The following is a 16,711-nucleotide window of genomic DNA, read 5'->3' as shown; positions in this document are numbered from 1 at the left end:
GTTCATATGGACCAGCCATAAGTAAATGTCAGCCAAATGATTAAAATAAACCCCACATTTTTAATGTCATAGTTCTCAAAAACAGATTACATAAAATGTGTACTAGTGCCACTTTTTTCTCCAAGGTGCTTACAGTAGTTGTGTGTATGAGCAAAAATCATTTTACTGTGGAGTTGGATTTCTTTTTTAACTGAATTATAAACTCTCCTCAGGCTATTCTAAACTCCAAATTACATCTTATATGCTGTAAAATAAAAAAATGATTTACCATTCTCAATAAAGCTAATGTCTCTTTTCCAAGATGTTATGCAACGGGTTGAATTAAAGAGGTGTAAATTATATAAAGGAGGTAATATTATATTCACATATGATTTACAACCTTATAGTAAGTTTCTCAGAAACTTTTGAAAGTCTCAGAATTAAGGGAATTAAGGAAAATACACACACAGTGCAGGGACCTTTTCTGTAAGGCAATACCATTTTTCATTGACCTGTCTTACAGTGAAAAGTTAAAGGAAGACTAAAACTGAGCATACATTGTACAATTTAAGCCTGATTTTAGAAATTTTGGAACTTGAGTGCTCACAGTATACATAATAAAATGCCCCTTCTGTCCCTGCAGACTGTTCTGTCAACGACTTTTGTCTAAAATCTCTTAGGTATAAGTCCGTTTGCTAGCAGAAGTCTATAATGTTAGACAAGTGCTTCTCACAATAATGCATTAATACCAACATTTCTCTCATTCATATCAGTCATGATAGGAGGAGGATAAAACACCAAAGAGGAATGTATCCTGTTGCTGAAGCTCAACAAACCAGGGCTCCATATTTTCCATCCACATTAGGTGTCGTGTTGCCATGGCACTTTCAAAGATAATTTTTTCAAACTTTTTACAGGGGCAGTAAGAAAAAAAAGGCACTGATCTTAGGAAATCGACTTGTGGCTCTACTTAGTTTGCAAGAGCCTAACAACGGCTGACATGTCAGAAATTCATCTGAACTTCAGATGGCCGATCTAGAGCAGTTGATTGGGCCCTCGCTCCCTGCTGTACACTGTACAGCAAATGACGCTCAGAGTAGCTGAAATTGTTTTAAAAAATGAGCTATATGGCTCCAAAATCATGTCACAAATTGGTGATGTTAATGTAAATATTCTTCTCCTCTCTTCAGAATATAATCACGTTCACCATTTCTTTACAGAAGTGTCCCTCAATTGGTCATTATTCAGAGCATAACATTACTCTGGAAGCTGAGTTATGAAGAAAAGGCCCGTGTCACACCGATGACTGATGAGGACTTTCATAGTTGTCATATGTGGGTGTATATTTACGCTACATAAAGAATGCCTGCCAAGTAATGTCATACATGACATGTCCGACATGCTGTAATTAAATGACATGTTGTAACCGAGTCTATACTTGAGTTCTGTACCCCTCAGGAATGCCACTAGAAAATGACATGTTTCCCCTCTTGCTCCGGCAGCAGGCCTTTATGAATCACTTTGTTCCAGCAGCGACATAACTGGGTTTGTAGATAAAAATGCAAGGTACCTCTGTTACCTGACAGGCTATTACTGTGAAAAGCCTTTATTTGTGTTCAGCATGAAAGCAAATATGGAGCAGCTCTGCATATTGTAGAAAACAGGCACATACACACACACACACGCACACACACGCACTCTGCTGCAGATGTCCTGGCTTTCAGGAGTTATTTTGTATGTCTTAGCTTGGGCTCATCATGTTCAATTTGATCGTACATAGATTTCAGCAAGGTTGATTGGTTAAAACATTAGAGATATGATTCCTCTCCTCCTCCTCTTCCAAGATACATACACACACTCACACACACACACACACACACACACATACTGAAACACGGATATGTACGCACACATAAATGCAGTGTTGGATTCTCGTCTGCTGTGGGACCAGTGATTGGATTACAGCAGCTCTGGTGCTGATATTAGAGTGGAGAATGGAGACAGTGTGGAAAATGCACTGTGGCTTCTAATAACGATATCAGGTTTTTACTGTATTGTTCATCACCCACCCTCTGGTTAGAAAACTGAAAGATAGAAGCTTGATAATGGAAAAGACATTGCAGGTGGTTATTTAAAGACTGACAGAGTTGCCAGCGCTTGACTCACTGTTGTTATGTCATACATTGTGAACCTATAAGTATTTTATAGGATCTTTACAGACTTGATGTTAGTACATTGTACTTTGAGCCCTATTTTTCAGTTCATTTAGTAAATGTGGCTCTCCACTTCTAGACAGAATAGGAATCGCAGATGATTATTCAAATGAAAGCCAGCAACCCCTGCTGGAATAACCTTGGTATGAGCATTGCAGTTAAACTGGATATACACCTGGGTATCAGCATCTGATACCTTTGATCAAAATACACCCAGTACCATGAAGTATCTAAACTTCTGCGGTCAGACAATACTTTTTTTTTAATGTTATTGTTGTTTTTTTCACAATGGGGTATAATCCCTGACCGCCCCAACTCCCTGCCGGATTTGCAAACTTTCTTTTGTTGGCATCTCTGGAGCCACTCTCCTCCAACGAGCCCTCAGTTCCATCGAAATCATTTTTCCACATCCCGGCTGGCGCCTGGAATCATCTCTGTCTGTTGGTTGGGTAACCTCTGACTTAAACACACACTGACCCCAATCTGACCCCACGCACACACCAGACTTCCTCGCAGCGGCAGGGTTGACATAAGTAAATGTAAGTGTAAAGGTGCTGACAGGACCAGTCTGGCTGCACTATCGCACACCTACAGTAGCCTGTTTGTTAATTGTTAGAAATCATATTTTAAAAGCTCAGCGCTAATGTTTTTCTTTTCCATTTGTAATTAATTTTAACAAGATATAGTTCTACTAACATGTAAATCCAGTTAGAAAACAGTTTAGTTATATGTTATTTTTCCATAAAGCTTATGGTTATTATTATGCTTCTGTTAATTATTTAGGGTCAAGTTAGCTCTGCCTCCTGATCCAGCTTTGACCAACTGTCACACAGTCTTTGCAATGGCAATTGGAATAGGCTTCACATCCAAACAAGCTTTTTAATTTTTTTGTTTTCATTCCTTTAAGGGTCATTGTAATATATAATGCTACTACTAATACTACTAGTACTACTGCTATTACTAATAATTGTGTAATACTGTATACCATGATATTAAGTGAGACAATTATCGTACTGTGGAAAAATCATACCCTACTTTTCACTGTGTGTGTGTGTGTGTGTGTGTGCAGACGGACTTTCACCAACTGTCTCTGTGGAGCTCACACTCCTGCAGCAGCAGCTACACCCCATACAGTCTGTGGAGTGGTAAAGTCAACCAGGGTTCATCGATACAATGGGCGCTTCAGTGTACCAAATGCCACTAAAAGTATAGCGATGCTACACGCCATTATATTCACATTATGGGTATCAAATGAGGACCTGTATTGGTATATGTATCACCTTTAGGGTACTGGTATCATACATTTTTTAAAAGATACCCAGCCCTCATGTCAACCGAAATTAGTGCAGCATTAGGCAAAGCACTCTCACATATTAGTCACTACTTCCAAGTCTCATTCCATTATTCCATTTGTGCAGTTATGACCTTGAAACTTAAATAGTTGAGAAATGACAAAACTGATTCTCATTGCTGAACATCAGATATGGACAATATCTGCAAACTACAAGAAAACGTATTGTCACATTATCAAAGTGTAAACTTTTTAGGAAAGAAACTCTTTATCTCACTAAGACCTGCTGAGATAAAACATAAGCGTGGCCAAAGTTATGAGATGTTCACATGACATCAAGATTTCGATCCTGGCGAGGTGACGCACAGATAAGTCAGACATTAAATGCAGCGAGAAAGTGGAAGCGGGAATAGAAATGACAGGCGGATGCAGAGGACAACAGAAGGAGAATAAAACGAGGTTGTAATAGTTTACACAGTGCAGACATTTAATCAGAGAGAAAGAGCTTGGTGTATTTTCCCAACCCGAGGCTAATTTCAATCAGCATTGGTCTTGTCATTATTGGAGGCTTTGACTGTCACCTCTGTGTTTACTTTTAATCTCAGACCTGCTGATTGGAGAAGATGGAGGGATGAACAAATGAAAAAGGGAGGGAGTGAGCAAAAGAAGGGGGAAGAAGGGCATGTGGGACATGAGGCTGCAGAGACCTTGGCACCTGCACCATAGCAGCTTCACTGGCAGCCAGATAGATAAACACTCACCCTTTGCTTTCCCAGCATGCAACAGGTTCTTCCGGCAGGGAACAGGGTGTCTAGTGTGCTGTCAGATTGCCTGCTGGGTCCAATCAAAGATGTGATGGCACTTGGTTTCTGGCCGATTAATTCTGCTGGTCTTTACTCACACACACACACAAACACTCACATGCATGAACTTAATCACTCATACGTAATTCTTTGTTACGGCTGACACATTCAAGAGACCATGGCAGTGAGAATTTTAGACCCTCGCTGATTGGAGTGATGCTTCAATAGATAGTGCTCGGCGTTTGGTGATGTAGACACAATTAATATTTTAGTTCCTTCCTTTTTGTGTTCTCTGGTTGTCGCTCGATTGGTTAGTTGGTGCACTTATTTGTCCCAGGCTGAAACAACTTCAAAATTATCTGATGGGTTTACATAAAATTTGCTACATATATTCAAGGTCTCTGAGAGATCATTTCTACAGATTTTGGTGCTCTTCTGACTTTTCCTCCAGCACCATCAATAAGTCAAAGTGTTTACTACTTCAGCATGTTGACAATGCATGTAGCTCATAGCACCATGGTGCAAAAGTGCAGGCTCTCAGACCTGCAAGCATGGCTATAGACTCTGAGGGCCCAATTTAAATTATCTGTGTTCTAAAATGCATGCCACAAGTGCATTTTGTGTGTTTTAAACTTCACTCTTTCTAATTAAATGACTTATAATCCAGGCCCAAAATAAGGAGCAAGGGGCATCATTTCCCATATCCCTTTAAAGGCAGTTGCACCTACACCTGGCCCACTGCTATTATCACGGCAAATTAAGCAAATCAGAGAAATGAGCGGTTTTCTGCTGAAAGTGATGCAGCACAGGTAAAAGATGTAGTTATAAAGTTCTCCAGACCAGGTTTTGAAGGTCAGTGGTGCTATTACTTTCTGCTGCCTCATAATAGCAATGCACCAACAATGCACCTGGCCAAACCTCATATAAAGACCTAAAGCCGGTGATGACTGTCACCCACTGCGTGGGTCTAGACAAGCAATGAGAGTTGTGCTGCCCAACGGTTTGCACCGGTCAAAGATAGTGCCCTTAGTCTTTTTTCTGTGAAAAGAAAAACCTTTAACACCTTACCAACTTTTGTGTATCTCTACAAAGCATATTTTCCAACTTCGCCACCACTTTCCAACAGATCGAAACATTCCTGAAGTTTAAAAGAAAAACAACACACATTTCAAGCTGTTCAAAGGGGTTTTTCTCTGACAAAATGTCCCTTACTTGTGAGGACTCTTCCTTGTGTCTCAAAAGAGACATTCTGCACAATTAATATTCATTCTGCTTCTGGAGTGCATTGTTGTCATACCAACACTGGCAGATGTGCATTCATTAGACTCAAGACCAAGGAGACACATTAAATAATTAATCCAACTCAATTTACACCTGAATTTATTTATACTATCATTTATTTATACCGTTTATTCTCGGCTAAGGGCTGGATTTGGTCTCCTGGTTGGGAGAGCAGCAGATATCATCCCATCAAATTAATTTTAATAATAGAAAGCTCTCATTAAGGCCCAATCAGACATGAAGACAGTCTGAGTGGAATGGGATGCCCGAAATTGACCAGAGAGTCATACATTATTGACACTGGAATCGTTCTTATTAGATCAGCAGGTTTCAACTCAGTGAATATGCAGCCGACAGCCAGTCTGAATCTTTTACAAGCATAGGCGTGCACACACAGTTAAATTGTATTTGAATAGTACACAGAGAATATTACCTGAATTGATCACTCCCAAACTAATTTTCATAGCATAACCGCTACAGACAAATGAGGCCATTGAGGTTGAAAATTGGATTATTCTATATGTTGCTTTCTATTTGCACAATTTAGCATGAAATGTGCAGTGCTGGCTAACGGCATGGATTAGGGGCCCTCAATCACAGGAAGAACACTGCCTCGCTGTGCCTTTTTTTTCACACAGGCCAACAATTGCTGTACATCCTGTGAAAAGGTGCAGATATTGCAGAATCCTTCCTGTCAAATTTGAACTCGGTGTTAATTCTCTCTATGCTGTCTTGACCAGCAGAGCCGGTTGTTGTCACTTTTGTGAGCCCACATAGTGTGTGTGTTTGGGGGACATGATTGTGAGTAAATCACGCGTTCGCCCTCCTGCCAGTCCCAATCAGAGTCTAGCTAGAACGATCACAGGCCTCTTTGATCCTCCTGAGTTGACACAAACACAAACCCAGCTTGGTACCCTGACTATAAAGGAGAGATTACAGCTGTGATCACATGCATGCATGGCATTGTATTCAGACATATGAATTAACAAAGCTTATATACATTTAGGAGTTTATGCTTGCTTGACTGAAAGGCAAGTAATACTTTATGTGCTCCACAATATGTTATGAAAAAATACTTATAATATCTATATTGTATGTAAGGATGATTCCCATGGGCATATTTTCATGGTGCAGACTTGTCAGTTTAACTTTTCTTATTTTGTCAGTATTGTTTTATGGAGACATTATACACACAAGTAAACATAAGATATATCACTTTTTAAACATTAGTAAGGAATGTTGTACAGATGACAATATAGAGGCAGGGTAAGTTTATTTGTCAGGCATTTTTATACACAGAGGCAGCTCAAGGCCCTTTACACGATGAAGTTTTTAAAAGGGACACAGGTGTGAGACATTAAGTGCATACAGCTTTTTATATAAAGAAGTTCCAGGAAGAGTAAAAGAGTATAACACAAAAAACCCTTTTAATCAAATTGAAAAAAATTCAAAATGAAAATCTAATTAAAATAAGACCTAAAAGGCAAAATAAAAATGCATTTTCAGTAGTTTTAAAATCGGTACATTTGGTAAATTGACTTCTTTTCGCAGAAAAGAAGAAGCCATAGCAAGCATGTGAGCTTCAAGATACTTAAAAAATATTTGCATATTCAGACGACATATCATTGAATTATCATCTGTTGCTATATATGTGGAACTTCACACTAGGGATGGTCACCGAAAACGGTACTTTTAAGGGTACTGACCGAATTATGTCGTTACTGTCAAGTACTGCTTCACTATAAATCCATCACGGCAAATGCTGGTACTTGAGAGCTCATCTGGGTGAGAACAAGAGGTTAAGAGAAAAGGTGGAAGTGCTGCAAAACGCCCCAAAGGCTGGCAGACAGCTACAGAGCTCCGAGGTCGACCTTGGAGCTCTGTGAAGCTGCAGATTCAAGTTCAGAGAGGAAGTGGAAGTGCCCTGAAGCCTGAATGCCGGCCACAGAGCTCAGCGGCTGCTCTGCTAGCTTCCCAGCATGCCAAAACTGTTGCTGCAACGCTGATCCGCCACAGTAGTCAACTATGTCAGCGCTACAGCTTGTTCAGAAATATAAAAGGTACCAATACTGAATTCAAGGTACCAAAATCAGTACGGGTATTGGATCATAAGTGAACCAGCTCTTGTACAAGCACAGCTTCAAACAGGGAATTATGAGTATTTGAACAAACGTCTGTGCTTGCCACTGCCCTTTTTCCATACAGGCTCACACATTTAGATCGCGGACACAAAACAGATTCAAACCACTTGTAAATTAGGGATTATGACTGTTCCTCTGCCCGCCTGTCTGGATTTCCCCATCTTGCTCTCTCTGACACACTCGCAGATGCATACAGAAGCACTCCAGTCCCAGGAGACGCTGGAGTGTGTTAAAGAAGGCATCACACGTTCGTTCTTTCCCCTGCCTAAATCTGGGCAGGGCCGGAATTCATCTCAGGATCAAACCCATTTCTCATCAAACCCAGGAAAGTGTAGCTAATGCAATTTCACTAAGTCACTGCCCGACTTGATTACATGTGGGCTGGGGAGCGCATGCTAAGGCGCCACAGGGGGCTGGATGGGTGTCACTGTGTGAGTGTGTCAGCATCTGTGTGCTTGAGGTTGATCCATTTGTTTTAGGCCCTCACAAGTGTGTGTGCTTGTTGTGTGTTTAAAGCAATTGTACCATATGTGTATATATATTTGTACCCATCTGTTTGTACACCTTAAATCTGTGGATGTTTTTATGGATAGAAGTTGTGTGTCATGTCCGTGTGTGTTGCAGACGGTGCAGTGGTCCTCGAGGGGGATTTCAGGCAGATTTGGCCACATTAGAATGTGTCGCCTCTTCCTTTCCAGCTTTCAGTTGCCGTCCCACTGAGCACCACACCTCCACACACACACCCCTCTCTGCACTAATCCAGGATCAGACCACACACCAAGGGGACCGAAATGCACACACACTCATCCAAAGAACACTAACGAATCCTCACAGGCAAACACGCAAGCTTTCACAAACAAAAAAATGGCACTTTTTACATATTATGTGGAGAGACGGCTGGCAGCAGTTTGGTGGCATCCTGACCTGAAACCGGAGCCACCCTGTCACGTCTAGACAACTCTGAAGAATCCCATGCATATTAATGCCGGCCTATTTAATATTCATCAGTGCTATGCCCTGTTGGCAGCTGGTCCCAGACCCCATGGATCAATGAGGTCTCTTCCTCGCTCCTTTGTCTGACACGGATGCAGATGTTTAGAGCATGAAATTAAATTGGTCACTGTCATTGGGAATACATACATGATAGTCAATTTGGTGCATGTGTGTGTGTGTGTGTTGTCGTTAAGACGTGGCTCTTGAAGCAGACAGGTAACGCTAACATCCCCAGAGTCTGTGACATGTTGATGTTATTCATGGGAACTTGCAAGTTGATGACAAGGAAACAAAAGTTTAGCCAACTCTTTCCACGTTGAAGATCAGCGAGTGAGAGAGATGGAAGCGAGAGAGGGAGGATGAGCAGGAGAGTGCGTTGGCGGCAGCTTTGTTTAGGAGCCTGTAATTGAGTCTTAATTGAATTGGCACCAAAGGAAGGATGAATGGATGGAGAGATGGAGAAAGAGAGTTTGAGTGAATTGGACCTCATCTCCGTCTCCACTTAGCAACGGGAACGTGGGCTCACCAAGCAGGCGAATTTCATGGCAACAGATCAGAATCAGAAACCCCTTGATTTGAAAGTTTTGGTTGGATTGAAAGCTTCCCTTGTCATTTTAATGAAAATACGGAGAGTGTTGTCTGCCATACTTTTCAAATGAAACCTGTTTCATTAGGGATGTATTATGGAGCCCCGGCACAGGGAACAATGGGTTGATATGCATTTGAATGCAAGGCTAGGCAGGCAGCGCAGGTAATGCGGAACAGGCTTTCGCACTGTAGCGAAGCGTCTTTGTGTTATATCACACAAGCTCTCGCAAGGTCGTATTGGACATGGAAATGAAACAGAGGGAAACAGCAGAGCAAGGCTTTGTGCCAAACTGAAATCTCACCTTCTCAGAACACACACACACACACACGTACCCATTTCGAAACCCTATCAAAGTAGCTTGGATCGCAGTCTTGTTTCATTTCTGTCCAGTTTTTCCACTTAACTTACGCTGTACACTTGACACCATATCGCACCTCATTTCAGCTGAACACACTCTAAACAGGAAAGTGCAGCCAGCATGTTGATGGTCAGCGTTAAAATCTTGTAAGCAGACTTTTTTTTCCTACAGTTTTCCCCACACAGAGTTTAATCTTTATCCGACTACAGCTCTGATCAAAAAATCAGGCCCGACCACAGCAGCAGTTTTGGGCCTGAGCCTGGTTGAAAATTTGTTACATTTGTTCTAAATAAAACATATATTACAAACTTAGGGCTGAGGTGTTTCATCACACCACTTCTTCTTCTATTCCTTATTTCAATAGTCTGACATCTTGTGCACGACCGGTTCGGGCAAGCTTGCTGCACCCCTTGCTGCGTCCAGTGCGCACAGCAGTCTACGGTGGTGATGATGATGTCTATGATGATCACCACTCTTCACTGCATGTCTCTTTCTCTAGTGTCCCATCCCTCCCTCTCTCTTTCCTGCTTCCTCTATTGCTCTGCTGTTCCATTACTTTTCCTCTCTCAATCGCAGTAACCGCAGCCTCCTTTTGCTCTCTTTTTCTCTAGATTTAGTCCATTAAAACTCCTGTAATATTTACATGAGAACAGCCAGTGACAAAACAAAACAAAAAAAAAACACACTGGTAAACAGGCGAGAATGTGACCCGATTCAAGCCTGGAGGAATCTGTTTGGGTCAGGCCCAATCAAGCTCAGGCAGAGAATAAGATCTCTATATTAGACTCCCTGGGTTTTGAATCTAGAAGTTTATTCATTTTTCAGTCTCATGGACGTATTGTCACTGAGTGCTGTGGGACTTAAACCATACACCTATATCAAGAAATTCTAATGAATAACATTTTCTCGACTGCATAAGGCAGAAATGCCTCCCCCTGCTCTCCCGTCCTCTTATTATTCAACTTTACTTGCGTACACTGTATAAACATATACATGTGCACATGCATTCATGCAAAGTATTCTCTCAAAACCTTTATGCATGCACAAACACAAAGACAGTAAATCCTTTTTCCCTGCAGTTAGCTGTATTGACAGCGAGCCGCAATTTCTCCTCCATCAATTATATTGATTACTTCAGGATGAGTGGAGGTAATGAGCTTCGGTGTTCTTTCTTTCCCCTACGATCTCCCCTCGTCTCCTGTCTGCAGCCCCCTCCCCTCAGTGTCTACCTCCCCAGTTCCTTTCTGAGCATGTTACATGGCAATGATTTTCTGATTAACCCTGTTAGCTGTTGGGTTCACCCACACAGTGACGCAGGGGCACGGAGGAGTGTGAGCATGTGGGATGCATTTAGATTTGTGATGGAGAGCTGCACTGATTGAGTGATGTGTTTATTAGGGCTGAAGTTGTACTCCTGTACTGATTAAACCTTTTAATTATTTAAAAAAGGTAATTTAAAAATGAAATAAAATATATTGACTAATGGAGGGGACATTATTGTTACATGATCTACCCTTCAGGGAGATCACAGTTCAGGGTCACCTACAGAGCAGCACTCTTGGGGTTGGTTTGTATTTCATGTCTTGTTAGCGAACAGGGCACAGTGATGATTGTCAAGTCACGAGTCTTGAGTTTGAAAGCACATCTTCAGGTACACCAGAATCCTCTAAATGTCATCCTATTTATAAGTCGCAGTTCTTAATTTTACATATTGTGCAGTTTAAGTTTCCACTGCTACAAAACTACTATGTATAGGTGTATTTAAGTCCTGTTCCCTGTGTTCTAGGTGGTGCTGATGACAACCTGATTGAAGGTGGGGAAATGAAGTTTGTGTGTAAACCAGGAGCAAGGAATATCACTGTCATCTTCCAGCCTCTCCTCAGGTAAGGCACTGAGTGATGCACTAAACATCCGGCCAAAAAAAACTCATTTGAATGTGGTTTCAAGGTGTGTTTCTTGTTTAACGGGATTGTGATCAGCATCTCAAAACAGCAAGAAGTTTAGAGTCACTCATCCACAATAAGACACTGCCTGTTATATGATTAAGGCTACATTCACACTAAGACATTTAAGTTTTAAAACGCGTAACTATTGCTTTGTTTATTTCTCTCTGACTTTATACTGGCATGAGGGTAAGTAAATAATGACTGGATTTTCATTTTTGGGTGAACTATCCCTTTAGTTTTACGATAAAAGAAGGAATAGGGTGTCAATACAGCAATGCAACAAATTAGTCATGTTAATCTGATGTCTCAAGATGTAGTTATGATATCACTGAAGATGTTACACTGTAGGCTTACTGGTATATTTTGTGGACAAAAACACGAAACCGCTGCTACAACATTACATCAGGACATCCTAATGTATGACACCTTTGATGTCCAGCAATCGGTGACTTAATCGGATCAGATTAAAATAAAGTTAATGGGTGACAGAGCCTGCCGTCTTTACCGGAAGAGTTCGGACAGATTTCCATCAACTTTACAAGACATGTGTGAAAGGGCCACTGGCGTCATACTGGTCTGTCACAGAGGATGACCAAACCACTCAAGACACATGATGGCTGGGACATGACTCAATACCAGTAAAATGTAAACTAATTATATTACATGGCCTCTTACTGACCATCTATCGATTTCAACCTTTTTCATGTTGAGCTGGATACCGTAAATCAAACATGATGTAATATATTGTACCTCCAGTTCCAAATGTTTTGCTGATACCATCCAAGAATTGGGATCGACAACCATCCGTGTTTTTATTTCCCATTAAATTTGAGTATAGTGAAGGGTTGTCTTTGTGGTGATGTTCTGTATGTCTGGTAGCTTTCTATACAGCGCTGTGGTCCCAGATGAGTAGTGTAAATCTAATAGTGGAGCGATTTAATTGAATTGGCCTCCATGCAGTGATACATTACCTTCTAGGATCCATTAAACAGAGATGTTTCCTACTTTTGCAAGGAAGTGCTTGGCATACATTTCTACAATTTTTACATCATGGTGCATAGTTTCAATCCAGAGAGTAAGTGCTTCTTTTTGGCAAACACTTTGTTTACCCCTTTAATTTGTAAAAGTTGGCAGTTGAAGTATGATTTGACTGTAAATGTATCTTGAATACTCAGCCAGTGGAGAGCTACAGCTTCACACAAGCCATCTGGATAGTAACTGCATTATGAGGTAGCTAACTAGCTTTACTGTTGGGCTCTATAATGTTTATCTTACAGTCAGTGCATATGGGCAAACATGAAAAAAAAAGCCAATACAGACAGATGTTTCTGTAGAGTTTGTTCAAGCATACTCATGATTAAACCCTGACCACAAAATGTTCACTGACTACTAAACAATATGGAATCGCATAAAATCAGATGGTCAATTTAGTTAAGCTAGATTGCACTTCATCTATCAGATCCATTTTTCTCTTCATCACATCCCCATTTACCTAAGCAGTATTGTCAGTTGTCATATTACCTTCTGCGTGATTGATTGATGTCCCTTGAAAGCCAAATTCTGCTTTCGGAGAGTATATGTTGTGTGTGCATGCCTTTTTTTTTGTACATGAAAGCCTGTAGCCGCTTTTACTCAGCGTGTTTAAGGCTGTACTGTATTGCTGTTTTACTTCAAAGGGGGTTATATATTTAAGTTTAAGTTTATTTGCACATTTTGACATAAAAAAACAGGCAGGGATATAATACAGTTTACATGTGCATGTGAGGTAGAAACCCACGATGGACTTTGCTAAGAACCTCACCTAAAGAAAAGAAAAAATATACATAGATTAAAAAATACAACATAATGCAAAGTAAAATATCAATATAAATACATATCTTCCAACCAGTAATCATTACTGAAAAGAAATAAACATAGCATCAAGTAAATCAGTACTTTGTCCCTTTACTGATGCTTTGGCCCTGAATCTCCTCTTTCAGTCTCTTCCTCTGTTACACACTTTCATTCTCTCTCTGACACACACACATGCTGACGTTCAACCCCATGTTCACTGTGGGCCCAGCCAAGCTTTCCTCTGAACAAATGACCAAAAATAAAACGGTGACTAGCTTTCTGCCTACCTCTCCCATGTTGTCTGTAATGGTTCATATCAATCACACCAAACTGCCTCGCACACGGGGCACCTCTCTTCGCTCTCTCCCTCCCTCTGACTCGCCTTCTCCAGACTTGTAGTGCCAATGGAGCGCTGTTTCTTGCAGATGGTTTTCTAATGGCAAAGCTCTGGCACTCCGCTGATGGATCACTACACCTCCTGCAGCCAGCCATGCAACTCATGGCAGCTTTAATGACAGAAGCAGTTGGGGGGTTGCGGCGTAGGAAATCAGTGGCGTGTGTGGCAATGTGTGGGCATACGAGACAACGGGGTCTTAATGTTTGATTGTAAATGGTTTCTGCGTGTCGTGGTACATTTCTTTTTCTCCTCCTAAATCATGTTATGTTGTTCTTGTGTGTCTGTTTTTCAAATCTTTATCTATATCTGGTTTTCAAAGAAGCACAACATCTGCAAACGCCACCCTCTGAACTTGTTATGCTCTGATTATCTACCCTCCAGTGGTTACTCAGTCAAGCACATTTTCACGGAAATAAAAAATGTTGCATGGCTAACCTGCTACAGGAAGGGTTAACTCCGGAGAATCATGTGTAAACAGCCTATAAAATGACCAATCAAATCACTTATTTTAGAGCTTATTTTAATAATTCCCACGCTTATTTATAACCATAGACTTTTATATTTGGACTTCATTCAAATATAAAAGTAAGGCTAAGCTCCTTATTTTATTCTACTTGTGTGATTACATTTTATCTCTTGCCTCTGAATATCACTCTCTGCTGGCGCATTAACCTAATGCCCTTGTGGGTATTAACGTTTCATCTCATGTCATATTAAGTACTCCATTCACGGTTCATATGGTGCTGCATGCGATTGGCTTGTAATTAAGAACAGTATCTCTATATCATGAACATGCTCATAGTTGGATTAGTAAACCTAGACTTAACTGAACCTGCTGAAAATGAGCTTCATGATAGCAGTTATCCAGGATTACAAATGTAATGCTGAAACTGAACTTGTGATACAACTGAACTTGTGATACAAGACCTTTGTCATGGAGGAGTGGTGCAGCTCTCTGCTCATGCAAAACTACCTCACTTACGCATGCTTTGTTGACTCAAAGAGGGCCTATTTTATCCACGAAATTACTTAAATTATTAATTTATCATTTTTCAGTCTATGCAATTTACAAGTGATCAGCAGTTGAGGAGTATCTTTTCACAAATCCTCCCAGCACACACATGCAAAAGATGAATAAGGCAGGGTCAGCTTTGTTTCCTTTGCTCCTTGGTTCCTTGCTCGAAGGCACCTCAGAAGTGCCCAGGGGGCAACCTTTGACCTCTACAGCTGCCAGTGCACACCTCATTCCTGTTCTGTACTGGGACTTGAACCAGTGGCTCTCTGGTTTCTGAGTTAAATCCCCACAGACTGAGCTTCTTACTGCTTACTGCAGCCCTGTGGAGGTTCTATGGGGAATACTGTAGGAATATGAAGTGCTGTCACCATTCCCATGAGCTATCAGATCAAGTGCATTTTGGCACTGGGCTCCATCACAGTAGTGGTTTGTTACCTACTCTTTTTGGACAGAATGTCCAAGAGCAGCAGAGAGTGAACAGAGTTGCATACCTGTATCTGTGATCCAGAATATGCTGGAGGGATTATAAATCCCACCTGATCTTGGAAGGCCTTAGGCTCCCTGAGGAAGAGCTGGAGGAGGTGGCTCCAGAGGAGAACATCTGTCTTACCTTGGTTAGCCTGCTGCCACTACAGCCTACCCCTGGCTTAACGCCAGAAAATTATAATGAGAAGGGGACGAGTGAGGAGTGGACTCTAAAATCAAAGACATGATCATTTGTTTTAGAAGACATTACCACACATATGAAGTCATATCCATTAAAAATGTGCAAGCTTACACATGACCTTATTCTGTCATGCTCTACTGAATCATTTTAATTGATCTGAGTCATTTTTTTAAATTTGGTGTCATAGTTTGAAACATTAACTTATAATATATGTGTAATATGTATAATGTATATAATTATAATTATATAAAGATGGACAATGCATCCCCACTTTTTTCTAGTGGACAAAAATGAAGCCAATATAACCTGGACATGGCCGCTGCCTTCTTGAGCTGGTGATGCCATTTGGAACCAAATCTGTGAAATAGCAATCACCAGGGTATTGACTTTCCGCCCATACAACAGTCTGACCAATCGCGAGCAGCGCCGTTCATCACGTTTTTTATAGCATCAAATAACTAGTTAAAACTAAACATATCAGAAAAATGATCACTTGAACATACATCAGATAACATCAACAATAACATCTTTGGGAAAAATTAATTTTTCAAAGAGGTTCATAGTCTCAAGGTAAACAACAAAGCACTATAAAAAAACACTACACAGGTGCTATAAAAGCAAGTTTTAATAATTTAGTTATTATTATGATTATCAGTTCTTTTTTTTAAAAAAAAAATCTCTCTATTCTCTACTGAAAACCAAATCTACAGACACAAATAAAGTAACTAAACCTACTTAGATTGCGAGGTAGACATAATTACTTATGTTGTCTCTATATATCAAACCATAGATCAATGGATGATCAACTTTTAAACATGTTTTAATTTTATTTTGTCAAGGCTTAAGACAATTAAAAGTTTATATCTGAATTATGTGTACATTGTGTTGGTGTGTTTGGTTACGTCAGACCTCAAGATCCCCCTTAAGATATCAGCCATGTCTGTTTTAAGCTGAGCAGTGCTTTGGGTTTGTAGTGAGGGAATGAATGAGATCATTTTTGCCCTCACAAGTGTAGCAATGGAGCCCGATGTGTCAGAGCACAGGATGTATGTCTTTAAAGACGCTGACACAAATACGGGGCAGATGCAGGGTAGTGTTTGTGCATGTAGCAGCCAATTTAGTTTGACTTGTGGGGTCTCCTGCTGACATTTGGGTGGTATTTACACCCCCTGCTCCGGACGAGGTTGGCATTTTGAAAAGCTTCC

General features: G+C 40.7%; 1 protein-coding gene across 1 annotated transcript in view; it reads left to right on the top strand.

Moving 5' to 3' along the window:
* The window catches only part of exoc4 (exocyst complex component 4), a 153,415-nt gene that overhangs the window by 44,465 nt on the left and 92,239 nt on the right, over positions 1–16,711 (top strand). The window contains exon 11 of the mRNA XM_042511086.1: positions 11,435–11,531. Within this exon, the coding sequence (XP_042367020.1) occupies positions 11,435–11,531 (97 nt within the window). The remainder of the gene's footprint in view (positions 1–11,434; positions 11,532–16,711) is intronic.

The sequence above is a fragment of the Plectropomus leopardus genome, chromosome 22 (genome assembly GCF_008729295.1).
Source record: "Plectropomus leopardus isolate mb chromosome 22, YSFRI_Pleo_2.0, whole genome shotgun sequence".
Classification (NCBI taxonomy): Eukaryota; Metazoa; Chordata; class Actinopteri; order Perciformes; family Serranidae; genus Plectropomus; species Plectropomus leopardus.
This window is presented reverse-complemented; position numbering and strand designations above follow the sequence as displayed.